The 21,977-nt window shown below is 41.4% G+C and overlaps 1 protein-coding gene across 1 annotated transcript in view; it reads right to left on the bottom strand.

Annotated features, from left to right (window-relative positions):
• LOC124612275 (autophagy-related protein 2 homolog A) overlaps positions 1 to 21,977 on the bottom strand; it is a 492,429-nt gene that overhangs the window by 359,512 nt on the left and 110,940 nt on the right. The window contains exon 7 of the mRNA XM_047140377.1: positions 5,345 to 5,499. Within this exon, the coding sequence (XP_046996333.1) occupies positions 5,345 to 5,499 (155 nt within the window). The remainder of the gene's footprint in view (positions 1 to 5,344; positions 5,500 to 21,977) is intronic.

Genomic DNA, 21,977 nt, shown 5'->3' with positions numbered 1-21,977 from the left:
ATCAGCTGGCCTTTTTAAAAAAAAAAAAAAAAAAAAAAAAAAAAAAAAAAAAAAAAAAAAAAAAAAAAAAAAAATCTAGCGGTTTCAGTCACAGGCCATCTTCACAGATTAGGGTTAAAATGGTTTAGGCCACAACACCACACCACTTACATGTGTAAACAGAACAATATTGAAGAGAAGATTAGATCTTCTGCTCTGTTTATGTATGTTATAGTATATTTGCCTTTAAAAGTCCTGTGTTATACTGGAATCCATGGTATGCTCTATATATGAGATTATCTAAGTAATGAAAGATGTGAAGTTGTCGCTTAAACTGTTTTAACTCTAATCCGTGAAGGTGGTCTATGACTGAAACCTGTCGATATTTGGGTTTTAAGTAAAAAAACCAGCTAATGGATAAACATGCATTTTATATATAAAAAGACTTATATGTCCACCAAACTAGAAAAAAAGCAGACAGTGTCTCAGTGAAGAACTTGAAACTTTAAACTCAAGACAGGAGCCTATAGAGGTATTGCAACTCAAGTTTAAAAGAACAGCTGACCACGCACTGTATAAATATGTACCCAACAGAACAATTCATAATAGGGGGGGATCCTCCATTGTATACAGTCTCTGTAAAGAAACTTATAAAGAAACAGATTACTGCATAATAGGTGGAAAACAAAGCACAGGGCATTAGATACAGAGATGTTAAATGAAACATATTTAGCTGTCAACAGAGCAATCCATGAAGCCTTCAGTGCAAAAGTCACTCATGGATAAGACAGGAAATGAAATTGATGGTAGCAAAGCAAAAGCAGGATGTTTAAGTCCATTTTCAAATATTTCTTTACAAAGGAAAACCTAGGAAAGTTGCCTCAATTTAATCCTTGTACCACTGAAAAGATGAGTGAAATAGGTGTTAGCATCAGAAGGTTGAGAAACAGCTGAAATCGTTAAAATTGAACATAGCTTCAGGTCCCAATGGAATCCCTACCATATTCTATACTGAATTTGCAGTTGAATTAGCCCCTCTGTTAACTATAATCTATCGTAGATCCCTCAAACAAAAAACAGTGCCCAGTAGTTGGTAGAAAGCACAGCTCACACCCATTTACAAGAAGGATAGTACAAGTGATCCACAAAACTACCGTCTGATACTTCGACATCAATTTGTTGTAGAATCTTAGAACATATTCTGAATTCGAACATAATTTGGTATCCAGATGAGAATGACCTTCTCCATGTCAATCAGTAATGATTCCAAAAACAGTAATCATGTGAAATCCAACTCGCTCTTTTATCACATTACATACTGAAAGCTTTGGGCCAAGGCAGTCAAGCAGATGCAGTATTTCTTTATTTCTGAAAAAGTATTTGACTCTGCACCACATCTATGTTTATTACCAAAAGTATGACTGAACGGGTCTCAAGTGAAATTTGTGACTATACTGAGGACTTTTTGGCAGGGAGGGCAACGAAAGTTATCTCGGATGGAGAGTCATCAACAGATGTGGAAGTAAGTTTGGGTGTGTCCAGGGAGGCATGTCAGGACCCTTGCTGTTGATGTATATTAATGACCTTGTGGGCAATATTAGTAGTAACCTCAGACTGTATGCGGACGATATGACTATCTGTAGTGAAATTCTGCCTGAAGAAAGCTGCATAAATATTCAGTAAGATCTTGATAAGATTACACAGTGGTGCAAAAATTGGCAACTTGATGTAAATGATCAGAAATGTAAAATAGTGCAGTTCACATAATGAAAAAATGTAGTATCCTATGACTAAAATATCAATGAGTCACAGCTGGAATCAATTAAATAATACAAAAACCTGGGTGTAACACTTCTTAGAGACATGAAATGAAATAACACATAGGCTCAGTCATGGGTAAAGCAAGTGGTACACTCTGGTTTATTGGTAGAATACAAGGGAAATGCTATCACTCTACAATGGAGTTTGCTTACAAATCACTCATGCAACCCATCCAAGAATAAAGCTCATATGTGTGGCACCCATACCAAACAGACCTAACAGGGGATGTTGAAGGTATACTGAGAAGGACAATACAAATGGTGACAGGTTTGTCTGATCTGTGGGAGAGTGTCATAGAGATGCTGAAGAAACTGTACAGGCAAACTTTTGAAGAGAGACAAAAATTATCCTGAGAAAGCTGACCTACAAAGTTCCAAGAACCAGCTTTAAATGATAAATAACTACAACCCCATAAGGATCGCTCTCATAGTGGTCATGAGGACAAGATTCGATTAATTATAGCACGCATGAAAGCATTTAAACAATCATTCTTCCCTCGCTCCACGTGTGAAAGGAACTGGAAAATACCTAATAACTGGTACAACTGGATGTATCCTCTGCTACACACTTCACAGTGTTTGAGGAGTGTAGATGTAGATGAGAGTACAGATATAATGTGAGAATAATAACTGGAGACAGGTCTAGGAAGGGTTCAGTGCTTTTGTACTGAGAGGGCAAGGTGAAGATAAACCACAAATCCATATATGGTATATGCTTTTTTGTAGTTTTTCCTACAATATGTCCCTGAGAAGGCACAAATATTTAATTTTCAAATTGCTGCTCGCATTGGCACAGAATAGCACTGTGAGATGGTCTTCACTGGCTTGTGACCAGGTAATGCATCCTCCTCTGCTGTCATACAGGTATCCTTCGGCATCTTTTTCCAAAATAGACCCATCTTGTCACAATAAAAAAATTGTTGCAGCAGACAATCCTCAGAATCTACAAACATCTTGAAGTTGCTGACAAAGTTCTCTGCTGCCTTCACATCGGAGCTGGCTGCCTCGCCATGCCTCACAATGCTGTGGATGTCAGTTCTTCTCTTAAACTTCTCGAGCCACCCACAGCTTCTTATAAACACTTCTTTAGCCGCTGATGATCCTGGAATCTTCTTAATGAGGTGAGCGAAAATCATTCTCACCTTCTCACAAACGATATTTTCATTAATAGTGTCACCTTGTAATTGCTTTTCATTTATCCATATAAGCAGCAACCTTACAACATTGTCCAGAATATGAAACAGTTATTTAGATACTTCTGTCACTCCCTTTGAAGCATATATCTCCTGAATCTTGTCATCGTCCTTGAGGGCAGTGCAAAGAGTTGATGTAGAGCGATTGTATGTGCACGCTAAATCAGCAACACTCACACCACATTCAAGTTTTTCAATGATTTTACGTTTCATGTCTAGGGTCATTTTCTTTCTCTTATGGTAATCTTGCAGCTTTATCTTTGGGAATATTTCTACCAAGGTTATTAAAATTTGCACACAAAGAAAAACTGTCTGATCGAAAGTTTTAGAAAAATTTGTGATCACAAGCTACACTACAATGGTAGCAGAGAGAGTGCTCAACCCAGACTGCAGTACTTACTAAAGACGTTGTACATATGCTGCTGCCAACAGTCAAAAGTGTTGATACTGTTGAACGTTTCCCCTGCTGTGTGCGAATGGCTGGTGATATCACATTAAATTGCCATCACTCGTTATGTGAAACATCACTCATTAAGTGAGTCATTTTTTACAATATGTTTTGCTCGTTATGTGAATTGTGCATTATGGGAGGTGCTCGTTAAGTGAAGTTCACTGTACAATAGAAAATGAATGGGTAGCTTTGAGAGATGAAATAGGGAAGGCTGCAGAGGATCACATTGGTAAAAAGAGAAGGCCTAGTAGAAATCCTTGGATAACTCAGGAGATACTGAAATTAGTTGCTGAAAGGAGGAAATATAAAAATGAAGCAAATGAAACTGGTGAAAGATATTGCAGACATCTAAAAAATGAGGGCATTGGAGAAAAGAGAAGCAGCTGTATGAACACCAAGAGCTCAGATGAAAAACTACATTAGAAAGTTAAAGCTGAAAAGTGGAAGGAATATACTGAGGGTCTATATAAGGTTGAGGACAATATCACAGAAAGAAGAGATCTTGGTAACCAAGAGATGGGAGATACAATACCACGAGAAGAATTTGATAGAGTAGTGAAAGACCTAAGTGGAAACTCTTGAATGTTTCATCAGAATTATTGAGATCCTTGCGAGAGCCAGCCATGACGAAATTATTCCATCTGGGGTGTAAGGTACATGAGGTAGATGAAGTACCCTCAATACTTCAGGATGATTGTAATAATTCTAATGCTAGAGAGGGTAGGAACTGGAAGAGACCTGGAGATATTGGCTGAACAACCGCAGTATCATGGAAAGGATACACTGCTACTCACCAAATACGGGAAACACTGAGTTGCAGACAGGCGGAACAAAAAGACTGTTATACATTTGAACTTTCTGTCACAAGGCCTTCTCCTAAAGTAGAAAACACACATACATTCACACAAGCACAAGTCACACACATATTACCACTCTCCCTGAGAGCCGAGGACAGACCGCATATAGCAGCTGTGCCTGATGGGGAAAGCAATCGGCAGGCGATGGAGAGGAGGAGGAGAGTGGGAGGGGCTGAGGGTGAGGGCTAGCAGGATAGGGTTGGGGGAAAATATAGCTTGTAGGAGCATGCAGGGATGTGGTGGAGATAGGGTAGGGCTGCTGGCAGCAGCTGGGAGGTTTGAAATAGGGGTGAAGGGTGAAGGAGAGAAATGCAGGAGGGGAAAAGAGATTAATGGATGCAATGGTGGAATAGGAGCCTGTGTAGCGCTGCAGTGGGAGCAGGGAAGGAGATGGGTGGGAGACGGACAACGACTAGTGAAGGGTGAGACCAGAGCGGTTATAGGAAACTAGGATATATTACAGGTGGAGTTCCCACCTGCACAACTCAGAAAAACTGGTATTGGTAGGAAGGATTCATATGGTGCAAGTTATGAAGCAGTCACTGAACTGAAGCATGTTGTTTTGGGCAACATGTTCAGTAACTTGGCCACAGTCTGTCGGTGGCCGTTCATATGGACAGACCGCTTGTTCGCTGTCATTCCCAGGCACAAGGCAGCACAGTGGTTGCATCTTAGGTTGTAGATCACCTGACTGCTTTCCCTAATAGGAATCCTGAGATTCCTGCTACATGAGAGATAGGTGTGAATTATTTACCTAAGAAACTATATCATTATCTGAGGAGAATAGTACAGAAATTAATTCTGCAAATATGTCAAAAGTATACATTTGAGTGTCAAATTCCCCAATAAAACCTATGATAACCAAAATAAATGCAGTTTCAAGACACATATCCTACATCTGTGGCCAATAAACTTTTTTTATTTGCAGAGCGGCTGCACACTCGACTTCAAGAATACTAGTAGCACCATCAGTGCCATTACTCTTACCAAAGACTAGCATTTCCTTTCTAAGCGCTTTATATTTTCTGAGACTCTTGTGCATACCTAGTGACGCAGTGGACCATCCTTGTGTATGTTGCAACCCCTTGTCGCCAAGGGACGACTGGGGATGCAGCTGTTGTTGTAGTTCTTGCTCTACACGGTGAAAATCTGCTGGATCCATCGGTTTCTCAACACAGCGAGAACGAGGTGCAACATTGCTGAAACATTCACAGACTTCCGTAAATGCAAGTCCACAGAAAATTCATCAAAAGCAAACAAATGAGAAAAGAGGTAAGGAACCATAGTTTAATAATGAGAATATATTTAAGGAGATGTTACTCATTCAAATGTACAAACTGGTATATCATCCCATCATCATAAAATGCTTTTTTGTATGGCTCATTACCAAAAGAAGTACATCATAATTTTGTGAAGTTTAATAAGAAGTCCCTTCAACATTCTAAATGATTAAAAAATTGGTGGCTGAATTAAAACATGGCTGTATCTTCCTTGAAGATGATTCATGTAAAGGATGTTCTGAAACCACACAATACAATATTGAATTGAATGACTGGTGATTAAACAAGTACAAAATGGCTGTTGTTGTAACACCACCAGAGGAAAGAGTGCTTTCAGCACTAATTTGACCATTTCAGAAGGAATCCAATTGATTTTTTACGCTAATGTCTTATCACATATCAAACGTAGTTCCACCAATTCATGAAATGAAACAGAAATTAAAGCAATGACTGTGTACAGTGTCACCAGCCAGTCATCAGGAATGTTGCAGGAAATTGGTTTAAACATTTGTATTTCAAAAGCTCCAGTAAAGTGTTTCAAACACTCTCCCTAGTATAACTCCATTATTGCCAATATGCCATCCCAGCTTGCCTTTCAGGACACAAGCAGTTCAGTCCAGTGTAAGTTGCTGAATTCAACATCACACCACTTTTATGATGTGTCTGTTAAATAGACTGGTGTACCCACAACACCGTTTTAAGCAACAGGGAATGTGGGAGGTGAGTCACGTGTGTGGTCCCTGGAGGATCTCGGAAGGTAGGGCACAGTCGCTTTGTGCTCTCAGTTTCCAGCTTTGAGGCAGAGCAAATGCTCTCTCGCACTCTAGACTTCAGCCAGAACAGAAAGCTCCCACTGTCTACCCTCAGCCCTGCTTACTAAGATCAGCCACCAGCCACATGAACGCGAACTGCCACATCTCCCATTTCCTATTCTGTCCATTTGTTTGATCAGACTCCTAGACTGGTATCTGACCTCTAACTCCACCTGAGGTGAGCACTTTCTATATTCCATCATTGAGAATATATCCTAAGTTTTCTTTAATTAGCTCTTTTATGTCACCGTCTACATTCTGACACTCCTCTTCCCCTCAACATCCTGTATAAATTAGATCAGAATATGGATATAACATACTGTTCGCATCTGCGCAATCTGTTGTGTAGCTAGCAAAGTCTGCCATCTGCTGCAAGCACAGGCAGAGATGCGACATAAGTGGGCTGAGCCTTGCTGTACAGCACACAATGTACATGTGCGTGTTTTGTACACGTGTGTGTGAGCCTACCCACTTCAGCGTCACAGACTGCCACCCAGTGCCAGCTGGAGTTTCCCAGCCACTGCATGCTGCTTCCCCAGCATTGCCAAGCCTAAGGGCACACCGTATACAGTCAGCGAGGCCCACTTGCTGCCTTCACCACACACAGGCACTGCCCAGAGACATCACCCACTCGCACAGCCCACCGGCTGCAGTGCAGTGTGATGGGCTTTGTGTGCCGAGAGAATAGCTGGGCCCACTGACACTGCCCACAAATGGGTAAACGTGTGGCTGGCATCACTGCCGTGGCTGAGCAGTTCACTGCCTAGCTGCATACCCCACAATGACCAGCACTGTGCCACCTCTCTCCGGCCAAACCGTGCCTCAGTGCCATTACAGCAGCTGTCACCAGATTCACACTGTGCTCAGAGGATGCCACTCGCCTACAGTCCACGCTGCCCAGGTGTGCCGTGCTGCTGCCGCTCACCGTCAAATGCGTGTTGTGCTGCCACCGCTCACCACACAACGCCCATCACACTGCACTGCAATGGGCTGCAACGATCTTCAACTGGACAGTACCCTTGAACTCTCAGACCAGGAAATTGTAGTTTAAATGGCCAGTATTCTACTACAATACAGATGCAGTAGGATTTTGATTCACTACATGAAGTGTTTTGTGACACAGTCATTAGATAGAGGCTCACTCAGATTCATTAAGAGTCGTAATTTTGTAGGCAGAACATTTAAATGCTTGGCCAGTGTAAGGAGCAGTGGGAAGGACACTATCTGTGAATAAACTGAGCGAGGTGGCACAATGGTTAGAGCAATAGACTCGCATCTGGGAGGACAACGGTTCAAACCTGCAAACGGCCATCCTGACTTAGGTTTTCTGTGATTTCCCTAAACTGTTTCATGCAAATGCCAGAGTGGTTCCTCCAAAAGGGCACAGCCGACTTCTTTCCTCATCCACCCTTAATCCGATGGGACAAATGACATCACTTTTTGGTCCCCTCACACAACTAAACCAACCAACTGACCAACCAGTGAATGACAGTAGTTATACTGCATTTTTCTATGTGATGACTTCATTGTTTTAGAATTTTGAAGGTAACTTGTATTCATTGTCAGGAGCTTCAGTTTTGAGAGTGCTAAATGATTACTTAGGAAATGTTTTCTTATTAACGTTACTATTTCAAGTCACTTTTTATTAAGCCAAAGTAAAATGAAATATTGCTCCTCAAAGGAATAATCAGTAATCTAATCATGTGCCAAAGTGAGCCCTTTATTCCTATAACGCCTTGATTTTAAGCAAATGTTTGAGGCAGTTGTTTCAAAGGAGACACAGAGAATTATTCAGGGAAATATTTGAGTTTATTTGTAGTACATGAAATTACAGTATTTGTTTTTTTGGTATGGTTTTCAACTAATCTCTGGGGACTTGTGACTAACAGGACATGTTTGGTAACCTCAGAGTATCCCAGCTGTTCGGAGCACTTTCTTCCATTTTGATTTCATGTAACATTTCTTTCTGTCTTCTTTCATCTTGCCTGTCAACAACAGTTCCCAATGATGGGAGCAAGATTTCAGTCCCTAGGGCACCATGCACCACAGACATGAGGGCCTCAAAGATTTTACTACCCACTGTGGCTCAACATCACATCCGCAGGACTTCTGAAACCATCGGCACACTGAATCTTTAAACGTGGATGGGAGTGAGTCTTTGTTTCAGTGTCACGTACAAATGCTATTATGTACCTAGTAAGTAGATTAAGAACGGAAATGACCCAACAAGGTTTAATAGCAAGATTCAGAAAATGCTGATGGTGGTGGTGGTTAGTGTTTAACGTCCCGTCGACAACGAGGTCATTAGAGACGGAGCGCAAGCTCGGGTTAGGGAAGGATTGGGAAGGAAATCGGCCGTGCCCTTTTAAAGGAACCATCTCGGCATTCGCCTGAAACGATTTAGGGAAATCACGGAAAACCTAAATCAGGATGGCCGGAGACGGGATTGAACCGTCGTCCTCCCGAATGCGAGACCAGTGTGCTAACCACTGCGCCACCTCGCTCGGTGAGAAAATGCTGAGGAAGCAGAGGCTGTTGTTCTCTCAGTTCAAAAGAGAAAGTGCAAATGACGACAAGCAAAGGTTAGTAGAGATTCGTGCGTCTGTGAAAAGACCTATGCACAAAGCATACAACCACTATGTCTGTAATACCTTGGCAACAGATCTGGCACGCATACCGAGAAAATACTGGTTCTATGCAAAATCGTTAAGTGGGTCTAAGGCTTCCATCCAGTCATTTGCTGACCATCTAGTAATTTGCTGACCAGTCTGATGTGGCAGTTGAAGATAGCAAAACAAAAGCCAAAGTTATAAATTTCAGTTCAAGAAATCATTCACGTAGGAGAATCATACAAACATATCGTCACTGGACCATCAAACAAACTCCCGTATGGACAACATAGTAATAAGCACCCCCAGTGGAGAGAATCAACTGAAGGAGTTAAAAACAAATAAGTCACCAGGTCTGGATGAAATCCCAATTCAGCTTTTCAAAGAAATCTCTATGGCATTGCCCCCTTACTTAGCTTACATTTATTGTGAATCTCTAGTCCAGCACAAAGTCCCAAGTGAGAGGAAAAAAGTGCAAGAACGGACCCACAAAATTACAGACCAATATCCCTAACATTGGCTTGCTGCAGAATCCTTGACCACATTCTGAGTTCAAACGTGGCAAATTTTCTTGAGACTGAGAAGCTTATGTCCACAAATCAGCATGGTTTTAGAAAGGATCACTTTGTGAAACTCAGTTTGCCCTTTGCTCAAATGACATACTGAGAATTTTGGATGAAGGGCAACAGGCAGATTCCATGTTTCTAGATTTCCAGAAACCTTTTGACATGGTTCCCCACGTAGGCTGTTAAAGAAGGTACAAGCATATGGAATAGATTCATAGATACGCGAGTAGCTCGAAGATTTTAAAGTTATAGAACCTAGTATTTTGTCCATGACAGTTAGTGTTCATCAGAGACAAGAGTATTGTGAGGAGTGCCCCAGGGAGGTTTGATAGGACCACTATTATTGTCTCTATATATAAATCATTTGGCAGACAGGGTGGGCAGCAATCTGCGGTCGTTTGAAGATAATGCTATTGTGTATGGTAAGATGTTGAAGTTGAATGACTGTAGTAGAATACAAGATGTCTTAGACAAAATTTCTAGTTGATGCGATGAATGGCAGCTTGCTCTAAATGTAGAAAAATGTAAGTTAGAGCAGATGTGTAGGAAAAATAAACCTGTAATGTTCGGATACAGCATTAGTGGTGTCCTGCTTGACACAGTCACATCATTTAAATATCAGGGGCAACATTGCAAAGCAATATGAAATGGAATGAGCATGTGACGATCGCAGTAGAAAAGGCAAATGGTCGACTTCAGTTTATTGAGAGATTTTAGAAAAGTGTTGTTCATCAGTAAAAGAAACTGCATAAAGGATGCTAGTGTGACCCATTCTTGGTTGCTCAAGTGTTTGGGATCCATACCACATCAGATTAAAGGAGGACATTGAAGCAATCTACATCTACATCTACATCTACATCCATACTCCGCAAGTCACCTGACGGTGTGTGGCGGAGGGTACCTTGAGTATCTCTCTCAGTTCTCCCTTCTATTCCAGTCTCGTATTGTTCGTGGAAAGAAGGATTTTCGGTATGCCTCTGTGTGGGCTCTAATCTTTCTGATTTTATCCTCACGGTCTCTTCGCGAGATATATGTAGGAGGGAGCAATATACTGCTTGACTCCTCGGTGAAGGTATGTTCTCGAAACTTCAACAAAAGCCCATACCGAGCTACTGAGTGTCTATCCTGCAGAGTCTTCCACTGGAGTTTATCTATCATCTCTGTAATGCTTTCACAATTACTAAATGATCCTGTAACAAAGCACGCTGCTTTCCGTTGGATCTTCTCTATCTCTTCTATTTCTTCTATCAACCCTATCTGGCTGCTAGATTTGTTACCAGTAGGTTCGAACAACATGTAATTGTTACAGAGATGCTTCACGAACTCAAATGGAAATCCCTGGAGGGAAGGCAACGTTCTTTTCAAGGGACATTATTGAGAAAATTTAGAGAACCGGCATCTGAAGCTGACTGCAAAATGATTCTGTTGCCTCCAACATAGATTGCTCATAAGGACCACAGATATAAGATATGAGAAATTAGGGCTGTTACAGAGGCATGTAGACAATCACTTTCCCTTGTTCTATTTGCGAGTGGAACAGAAAAGGAAATGACTGATAGTGGTATGGGGGTACCCTCTGCCATGCACCGTAAGATGGACTGCATCTTATATGTTTTGATGATTCTCTCCATTTCTGCCTTTTATTTGTAAGAGGAAGATCCCTGACAAAACTACAATTCAACACACTTGTTGATAATGTACCATTTCACATGAAGCAAATGTGGTAATAAGTTAATATGATGATGATAAGCATTGACTATTGGGAGAAAAGTTACTGGGGAATATGGTGTGTACAGAGACTACGATAATTAATGTGGAGAAGTGCCCTATTCCCTGCTGTTACCCCGCAGAGGGCAGCCAAGGTTAGTCAGGTATTAAGTAAAAGTAATGATGTAATCTGTAATTGGACAGATAAAAAGTTTACTCACAAAGTGGTGGCAGAAGATCACACATAAAAAAGGGCATTATGTATGCAAGCTTTCAGAGCCAGTGGCTCCTTCTTCTGGCACAAGGGTAGAAGGGAAAGGAAGAGGAATGTAGGAAAAGGACTGGGGAGGTTTATGAAAAGGGGTAGAGTTTGGAAAAGCCACCTAGAACTCTGGGTTAGGAGAGACTTACTGGATGGGATGAGAAGGAAAGACCTCCTCCTGCCTTCTCACCCTGTCTAGTAAGTCTCCCCTGAACCGGGGCCCTGGGTGACTTTTCCCAACTCTACCCCTTTTCCTAAACTTCTCCTGTCCTTTTCCTATACTCCTCTTTTCCTTCAGCCGTCTTCCTTCCCCTTCAACTCTTTTAGCAGAATAAGGAGCCACTGGCTCTGAAATCTTGCATATGTAATACCTTTTTTTATATGTGCGTTCTCCTGCTGCCGCTTGGTAACTAAATATATTATGCATCCAATTCCATTACATTATAAAAATTTGTTGTTTTTGTTGTTATAATGATGTGTTCTGAAATCTATGAGAGAGAATGATGATAAATATGGTGAGGTGCAGAGGGTAATAATCAATAATGTGGAGATAACTGATGTCAACAATAAAGTGTGCAAGTAGTAGAAGTTGCATTTTAACTTATCTCACAGAGTAAGTATCCAAATTAGGGTATCCCTACAGAAGCAACTGCCACTGTGCATTCTAACTCTTCTCTACTTCTAGCTGGTTTCCATATTTTGTTGGCTATTGATGGGAAATTTTTAGAAGTTGTTTTTTCAGCAGTGCCCAGTCAGTAACTGATAATGTTGAGAAACCAGCTGTAAGAAGTCATGTAGGTCAGTGAACTGATTTAGCTGTATTTTATATTGTGTATAGGTTGTAAGTGACCATAAACATTAATTATCCTGATGAGGCTGAACTCTGTTATCTTCTGAGAGAATGCATCAAAATTACGAATTAGTTCTGAAACTGAACTGCAAATGTTCTAAGTTTTAGTTTTTCTCTGGCTACAAATTAGTATAGGTCAATAAGAATCCAAGCTTTTAGGTGTTAAAAAAAGGCACCCCCACTCATTAGCTGTATCTGTATCTACATCTAAATCTACATCTAAAAACAAAGATGACGTGACTTACCAAACGAAAGTGCTGGCAGGTGCAAACAAACACAATCATACACACAAAATTCAAGCTTTCGCAACAAATTGCTGCTTCATCAGGAAAGAGGGAAGGAGAGGGAAAGACGAAAGGATGTGGGTTTTAAGGGAGAGGGTAAGGAGTCATTCCAATCCCGGGAGCGGAAAGACTTACCTTAGGGGGAAAAAAGGACAGGTATACACTCGCACGCACACACACACACACACACACACACACACACACACACACACACACACACACACATATCCATCTGCACATACACAGACACAAGCAGTGCCCATCTACATCTACATATATACTTCGCCAGCCACCAATCGGTGTGTGGCGGAGGGCACAATTTGCGCCAAAGTCATATTCCCCCCCCCTCCTGTTCCACTCGCGGATTGTGCGAGGGAAAAACGACTGTCTGAATGCCTCAGAATGAGCTCTTATTTCCCTTATCTTTGAATGGTGATCATTGTGCGATTTGTAAGTTGGTGGTGGTAATCTCTTGAAACAGATCCAAATGGTAAGGGTCCCACACAGATGAACAATACTCCAAGACTGGACGAACTAATGTATTGTAAGCTATTTCCTTTGTTGAAGGACTGCATCACTTCAGGATTCTACCAATAAACCGCAATCTAGAGTTCGCCTTACCCGTTACTTGTGTAATCTGATCATTCCATTTGAGATCATTTCGAACAGTCACACCCAGATACCTGATGGACGTTACCGCTTCCAAAGACTGAGCATTTATTTTGTACTCGTACATCAATGGGGATTTTCGCCTTGTCATACGCAGTAGGTTACACTTACTACTACTGAGAGATAACTTCCAATCATTACACCACCCATTTATTTTCTGCAAATCCTCAGTGATTTCGTCACAACTTTCGTGTGATACTACTTTCCTGTAGACCACAGCATCATCAGCAAACAGTCTAAGGCCGCTGTCAATACCATCAACCAGATCATTTATGTAAATTGTAAAAAGTAGAGGACCTATTATGCTGCCCTGGGGCACACCTGAAGTTACGCTTGTTTCTGTTGAAGTCAACCCGTTCAGGGCGACATACTGCTCCCTGTCTGTTAGAAAACTTTCTATCCAACCACATGTCATCGGATAGGCCGTAAGCGCGCACGTTTTTTAGCAAGCAACAGTGCGGAACTGATTCGAATGCCTTTTGAAAGTTGAGAAATATGGCATCAACCTGGAAACTGGTATCTAGAGCCTGTTGTATATCATGCACAAACAGGGCCAGCTGTGTTTTGCATGACCGTTGTTTCCTAAAACCGTGCTGGTTTCTGCAGATGAGTTTCTCAGAGTCTTGAAAGGTCATTATGTCTGAACACAAAAAATGTTCCATGATTCTACAACAAATCGATGTCAGTGAAATTGGCCGATAATTATGTGCATCTGATTTTCTACCCTTTTTATAGATTGCTATGACCTGCGCCTTCTTCCAGTCCTGTGGAACTTTCCACTGTTCCAATGATCTCTGATAGATGATGGGTAAGAATGGTGCTATATTTGTAGCATAGTCAAAATAAAATCTTACGGGGATACCGTCTGGGACAGATGCCTTCCTGTCTTAACTGTTTTACAATCCCAGATACACTAAACACTATATCAGCCATCTTTTCATTTGCTCGATAATTGAAAGGCGGAATAGTGCTGCATGCCTCTACCGTAAACGATTTTTTGAAGGCTAGGTTTAGAATTTCAGCCTTCTGTTTATCATCATCAGTTACATTACCCGTACTGTCAGCAAGAGAACGTATTGAATTATTTGTAGCGTTCATAGATTTTAAGTACAACCAAAATTTTTTGGGATTATTTTTAGAATCTGCAGATAAAATATTGCTTTCAAATTCGTTAAAAGAATCTCTCATTGTCCTTCTGACAGCTGTATAGGTTCCTTGTCACTTTATTACTTTAAGCAGTGTATTTTATTCAGTCACGTTGTAAAATATTGATGCCAATACTCCACTTCTCTTAAAAGTGATATGATGTGGATGTCCTTTCATATTCTTTTTCTACGAGGACTTTGCTTTGTCTATTTTGAAGCTTTCTTGAGAACTGAAAGAATGTACTAAGTCTGCCTTGCTACGCAAGGTCGTCTGCAGTGTTACATTTTATAATTCAGCTTTGTTGAGTATTACATTTTTTTGTTAAGTTTACAACATGCAGCCCCTCTTTCTGCAGAGTCTATCTGTTTGCTTTTATTTTCAATGGACCGTTATACATGGAGCTTTTCTTGCTTCCTATCACGTGGCCACTTAATGTTTTTAAAACTTTTAAAGTATTACTCTATGCACTGCAAACTGCGTCGAACTGGCAGTAAGCAACCACATGCTTGAACATATCTGCCCAGCTGTCAAGCCGTCGTCCATGTACGATAGTGAGAGGGCAGAGTCTGGGCTGGATCATGAGGTATGACGGCTGCCACGACAAGAGATATGAAATGCTATGCCACTGCACAAGCTGCCCAAGTAAGGAGCTGGTGGTGTTCCAGTGCTGTGTATTAGGTCGCGAGACTCTACAACAACTGAAGCAATGTTCTCCCATTGCATTCAGCTACGACTGCCCAAACAGCATTTGTCGCTTTGTCCATAATGTTTTAAATTTTGATACTAAGCAGCCCTTTACGTTTGCAGCATAGTGTATGATGCAAGACATTCCTGCTAGCCAGCCACAACAATTAATTTTCAAAATTAAAGAAGTGATCCTTTCAAACATTTATGTATCCATCATATCTCGAATTTAGCCCCTGTGAGACAATTTACAATAAGTTTTGGACATCCTACAGTGTGTCACCTAATTTGCAATTTAATTGTAGTGCTAACTTTTGCACTATACTCTTCAATCTGTGTCTACTCGATTACCCACAACCTACCCTCCTAGATTAAAGGTACCAACCATTTCCTCCACGGACTCTCCACAGTTCCTGTCCTTTTGCCGCACGGTCCCTTCTCACCACTATTGATGACACCTGCCTTTACACTAACATCCCTAATGCCCATGGCCTTACTGCTGTTGAACACTACCTTTCCAAAGCCAGATGGATTCTAAACCAACAACTTCCTAATTGCCATGACAAACTATACCCTCACCCACAATTACTTCTCCTTTGAGGGCATTACCTACAAACAAATCCAGGGTAGGGCAACGGGCACCCGAATGGCAGCATCCTATGCCAACCTATTCATGGACCATCTAGAGGAGTCCTTCCTGAACACCTACCATCCAAAACCCCTCACCTGCTTCAGATTCACTGATAATATCTTTGCAGTGTGGATTGAGGGTGAGGACACTCTACCTACATTCCTCCAGAACCTCAACAGCTTCTCCCCCATTTGATTCACAAGGTCCTACTCAACCCAACAAACCACCTTCCTGGATGTTGACCTCCACCTAAAAGATGGCTACATCTGCACCTCTGTCCATATCAAACCTACTAACCACATGCAATACCTCTATTTTGACAGCTGCCACCCATTTCATACCAAAAAGTCACTTCCATTCAGCTTAGCCATCTGTGATTGTCACATCTGCTGTGACGAGTGGTCCCTCTCAAAATATACCAAGGGTCTCACTGAGGATTTCACAGACTGTAATTATCCTCCCACCCTTGAACAAAAACAAATCTCCTGTGCCTTACCTTTCCAGTCTCCCACAACCTGGAGCATTCCCATAGTAGCTCAGTACCACCCAGGACTAGAAGCAACTGAATTACATTTTCCGCCAGGGTTTCAACTACTTCTCGTTGTGCCCTGAAATGGGAATTTCCTGCCCACTATCCTTCCCACCCCTCAAACAGTGGTATTCCACCGTCCACTGAACCTACACAATATGCTCGTTCATCCTTATACCACCCCTGCTCCCAACTCCTTACCTCATGGCTCATATCCCCGTAATATGACCTAGATGTAATACCTGTCCCATACACCATCACACAATCACCTACTCCAGTCTGGTCACAAACATCACCTATCCCACAAAGGCAGGGCTACCTCTGAAACCAGCCACGTAATCTACAAGCTAAGCTGCAACCACTGTGCTGCATTTCATGTGGGCATGACAACCAACAAGCTGTCTGTCCGCACAAATGTCCACTGACAAACTGTGGCCAAGAAACAAGTGGACCACCTTGTTGCTAAGCACGCTGCCCAACATGACAGCCTTCATTTGAATGACTGCTTCACTGCCTGTGCCATATGGATCCTTCCTTCCCACCAGCACCAGCTTTTCTAAATTGCACAGGTGGGAATTCTCCCCGCAATATATCCTATGTTCCCATAACCCTCCTGGCCTCAACCTCATTAGTTATTGTCCTCACCCATTAAGCTCCTTCCCTGTTTCCATTCTAGCACCACACAGCCCTCATTCCAGCAGCACAACCAGTCTTTTAACTTCTCTCCTTTACCACAAGCCCCCCTCCCCTCCGCCTACCTTTCCCCTGCCCTCTGTCTAACCTCCTGACTGCACATAGCTGCCCTATCATCTCTCCACCTCATCCTTGAGTGCTCCCCAACAGCACTTCACTGTACCGCCCCCCCCCCCCCCACCCTGCTATCCCTCCCCCTCCCTGCCCCAGCCTCCTCCATACCACCAACCAGTTGCCACTCCCATCATGCACAGCTGCTGTTGCCCACAATGTGGCTTCAGGTGCCAAGGTGTGTGTGAGCTGTGTTTGTGTGTGTGTGTGTGTGTGTGTGTGTGTGTGTGTGTGTGTGTGTGTCATCTATTTTCTATAAAGACCTAGTTGGCCGCAAGCTTATACTGTGACAGTCTTTTTGTTGTGCCTATCTGCGACTCAGCATCTCTGCTACATGGTGAGTAGCAGCTTTCCTTTTCATAATTGTTAAAATCCATCTTTTGAGCAGACCAACACAAAGATGTTTCTGCAAAGCAACTATAATTTCCTCTGTATTTCATTATAACAGGGACAATTATAAATTTATATTATGAAAAGGATAGTTGCTACTCAACATATAAAAGAGATGCTGATTCACAGACAGGCACAGCAAAAGAGACTGTCAGAAAGTGAGCTTTCAGCAAACAAGGTCTTCATCAGAAATTGACAACACACAAACACACACACACGCAAACGCAACCCACACACACATTGCTATTGTCTCGAGGAAGGGGGTAGGTGTGGGAGGGGTAGGGGTGAGGGCGGTGAGAAGGGGAGGGGGGGAGCAAGTGGGAGGGGGAAGCTCCTAAGGCCCAGCTGCATCTGGTGTGAGGAACAATCTAGTTGGGGTAGATAGTGGGCGTAATGGGGTAAGGAAGGGTTATGGGATGGGTGGGGGGAGGTACAGCAGGACAGGGTGGGGCAAAATGCTAGTGCTGCCTGTGGGAGTATGCAGGGTTGTGATAAGGACAGGGTAGGACTGTTATGTGCAGCAGTGGGAGGCTGCGCTTGGTGGTGGGCGGGGAGGGGTGGGGGGAAGGGAGGGAGGGAGGGAGACAAGAGAGGAGAGAAGTAGAGGGATAGCTCTATGTAGGTGCATTGGTGGGATTGAAGGCATTTGTAGTATGGGAGTGGGAGTAGGGAAGGGGATAGGCAGATGGAGAACAGGGACTATTTAAGTACTTTAATAATGATAATTGAAACCAACAGCCTTATTGTAATCCAACGTCATTTATTCAAAACATGCTACCATTTCTGACACTGAAAAGCATCATTTTCAGACCCCTCTGTATGGAAACATACATAGTGTGATAGTATAGTATGAGAAAACTGACAACAAAAATCATAGTTTGTAACTGTTGTTGTTGTGGTTTGATGCAGCTCTCCGTGCATGTTTGTGACTAAAATGGGGATAAATCACATCATAAAATTACATAAAAATCTTACTATCATTACCTATACAAAACAAAATTCAGTATCTAATTTATACTGCTTATTTTTCTTATTTTTTTCCTTCTTTTGAACCCAATGATCATACTCCAGTGACGTAATGAACCTGAGGTAAAGCCACACATACAATGAATTATACCAGCAAAGCAACTGAAGTCGCATATATCTCTGAAAGGAACACCTGTGAATACGGGATATACCAATAATAAAATGAAAAGCCTAATGACATAGTACCAAACAACCAGAGTAAGCAAATACAACAAAGGCCCAATGAACAAACATTCATTGGATGGCACTTCCTATCCTTGGTTTCTAAGGCGTACCAGAGCTGTAGTTTTTACCACCACTTATTGTTGATCATTGGTGGTGCTGCATGTACAACTTGGTAGTATGAACACAGTGATTTCCCTGCTCCTATTATCTTGTTAAAGAGAAGGTCACATATATTGCTCCTGCAGTAGTGGTGCACTGGTAATGATCATGTAGAATCCTTTGTTTTATTAACTTTAACAGTTTGGCTTACACGACAGTGGTTTTTTGGGCATTATGGTTACTAATGTGCTTCTTTGCACTATTTAGCTTTACATCTACAGCTGTCACTTCTACTGTATTTTATAGTTGTCCCAGTAGCAGTGACTACTATGTTTTTGCTTGTGGCAGCTGGGTGTTTCCCGAGACACGGATGTTGTGTGTGGCACAAATGGCCTCCTGGTTTGTTTCACTGAACTAAGTCATGACCCATGGTGCTGGCCTATTATTTTTGGAGGTATCTGGGTTGGTGGTAGTACTGTTTATCTGTCACTAAGTATAATGTTGTGGGTACTTCATATCAGGAGGTGTCACTTCACCTTCCGCACGTACTTTTGTGTTACTGTTTCAGTTAATTATGTGTACGCCACTTGTTGCTTTGCAGACATTAAAATGTTTTGTTATTCTGTGTTTTTAAGCAACTACATAGAATTGCTATGACATGCCTCTCTTGGTGCAGATATATATTTAGTTTTTAGAGTTTTCTACAGTTTTTATGTTTTTAGGGTTTTCTGTGATACTTGTCTAAAAATGTTCATTTTGGTTGTTAATATATGTACAGTGGCTGTGGTTATTTCCACGTGGCTACTGAGGCCATTTGTAGGTTATGGTTATGGGGCCTGATACATACAAGTTTCCCAGTGTTCAGTATCAGAATGGTTGCTTAGACCATTTGGTCTGGATATTTTACAACCACTTCCCACTTTTAAGGTGTGTGAGTGCGTAATTTGTTTCATTTATTAGTTTGTCCTTTTACTACTTTGTGTGTGCTTGTGCAGTCTTCAATAGTGACTTTATAACAGTTTATGTTATGCTATGTAATGAATGACTTCAACTGCCACTTCTGTTTCAAATGTATGATTGAGTCTGGTTCATTAGTAACTGGATTCAGCAATGATTTTCTCTGTACAAAGTTCCTTTTGGGCACACAATTTGGTCTGAATTATGCATTTCATCTAATATCACTTCCTGTAGATTGCGACTAGGTATGAGATGGAGGCCACCATATTTTTCTAGGTTAACGACGTTATGAAAGGATGTGCTCGGTGTTTATCATGTATGTGTAAGTTATTGCCTGTGTTCCTTTTCTTATGGACTCTACAAAGTTCATTGTTTGCTCCTGTATGTTAATATGTTTGAGTTTCTTGGTTTCACCCCATTGGATTACCATATGGATGTTTCCAAGCTCATGGTCCTGTACATATATTTTATACATATGTGGCTTTTGATTTTATTAATTGACTTCTTCTAGGTTACTTTGTATGCTGTTGTTGTATATAACTAGATGATATGAGATGTTCTTCAGCAATTGTTTGTCAATATGTATGATGCATGTTACTTTTAATCCTGCAAGAACATACTGATGGCAGATGTTGCTACAGCTGACAACACTTATGTCCAGTACATTTCCTGGAATTAGTAGAAACATTGGTGACTTTATTTCATTGTTACTTTGGAGATATTGCATTTAGGCCTTTTACTTACACAAGTTACACATTTGCTATACTAGTGTGGCCATGGACCTTAGGGATGTGGGTGGGCTGCTTATAGTAATACCAATGGAACTAGTGTTTATAGTTTTTCGTGACTTCAACACTATTTGTGCACTAGATTTTAATATGTTATCAATATAATGGAAGGAAACATTCCACGTGGGAAAAATTATATATAAAAACAAAGATGAGGTGACTTACCGAACAAAAGCGCTGGCAGGTCGATAGACAAACAAACAAACACAAACATACACACAAAATTCAAGCTTTCGCAACAAACTGTTGCCTCATCAGGAAAGAGGGAAGGAGAGGGGAAGACGAAAGGAAGTGGGTTTTAAGGGAGAGGGTAAGGAGTCATTCCAATCCCGGGAGCGGAAAGACTTACCTTAGGGGGAAAAAAGGACAGGTATACACTCGCACACACGCACATATCCATCCACACATACAGACACAAGCAGACATATTGGTCTTTAAATATGTCTGCTTGTGTCTGTATGTGTGGATGGATATGTGCGTGTGTGTGAGTGTATACCTGTCCTTTTTTCCCCCCTAAGGTAAGTCTTTCCGCTCCCGGGATTGGAATGACTCCTTACCCTCTCCCTTAAAACCCACTTCCTTTCGTCTTCCCCCCTCCTTCCCTCTTTCCTGATGAAGCAACAGTTTGTTGCGAAAGCTTGAATTTTGTGTGTATGTTTGTGTTTGTTTGTTTGTCTATCGACCTGCCAGCGCTTTTGTTCGGTAAGTCACCTCATCTTTGTTTCTATATAAGATTTTAATATGTGACTTACATTGTTTATGTAGAGTTATTATTTCGGCAGGTTTGCATTATCCAGTGAATGTTTGTTCATTAGGTCTTTGTTGCATTTGTTTACTCCAGCCATCTGGTTTTATGTTACTGGATTGTTTTGTTTCATTATTGGATTTATTGGTATATCCTATATTCGCAAGTGTTCTGATTAGGGAAATATGTGGCTTCAGTTGCTTTACTGGTGTAATTCATTGTGCACGTGGGTTTCTCTCAGGTACATTATGACACTGGAGTATGTAATTACTGTATATAAAAAAAGGAACAAAAAAATTAAATTAAATTTAAAAAATGGATTAAGCAATATAAATTAGGTGCTAAACTTTGTTTTGTATGGATAACAACAGCATTTTATTATTACATAATTTTGTGATGTGAGTTATCCCCGCTTTAGTTACAAGCTGTGATTTTTGTTGTCAGTTCTCTCTTACTTTACTATCACACTACGTATTTTTCCATATCCAGGGCTAGGAGGTGATGCTTCTCGGTGTTGAAACTAGTTGCTTGTTTTGAATAAATGACATTGGATTACAATATAGCTGTTGTTTTTAATCTTCATTATTCAAATACTTCTCATCCAGCTGCTGTCCCACTGTCCTCAATAGATTACCAGAGACACTACTGAAGGTTAGGCCAGAGGGGTTACAGGA

This window comes from Schistocerca americana, chromosome 4 (genome assembly GCF_021461395.2).
Source record: "Schistocerca americana isolate TAMUIC-IGC-003095 chromosome 4, iqSchAmer2.1, whole genome shotgun sequence".
Classification (NCBI taxonomy): Eukaryota; Metazoa; Arthropoda; class Insecta; order Orthoptera; family Acrididae; genus Schistocerca; species Schistocerca americana.
The sequence above is the reverse complement of the archived record's forward strand: the minus strand, read 5'-3'. Positions and strand labels throughout refer to the sequence as shown.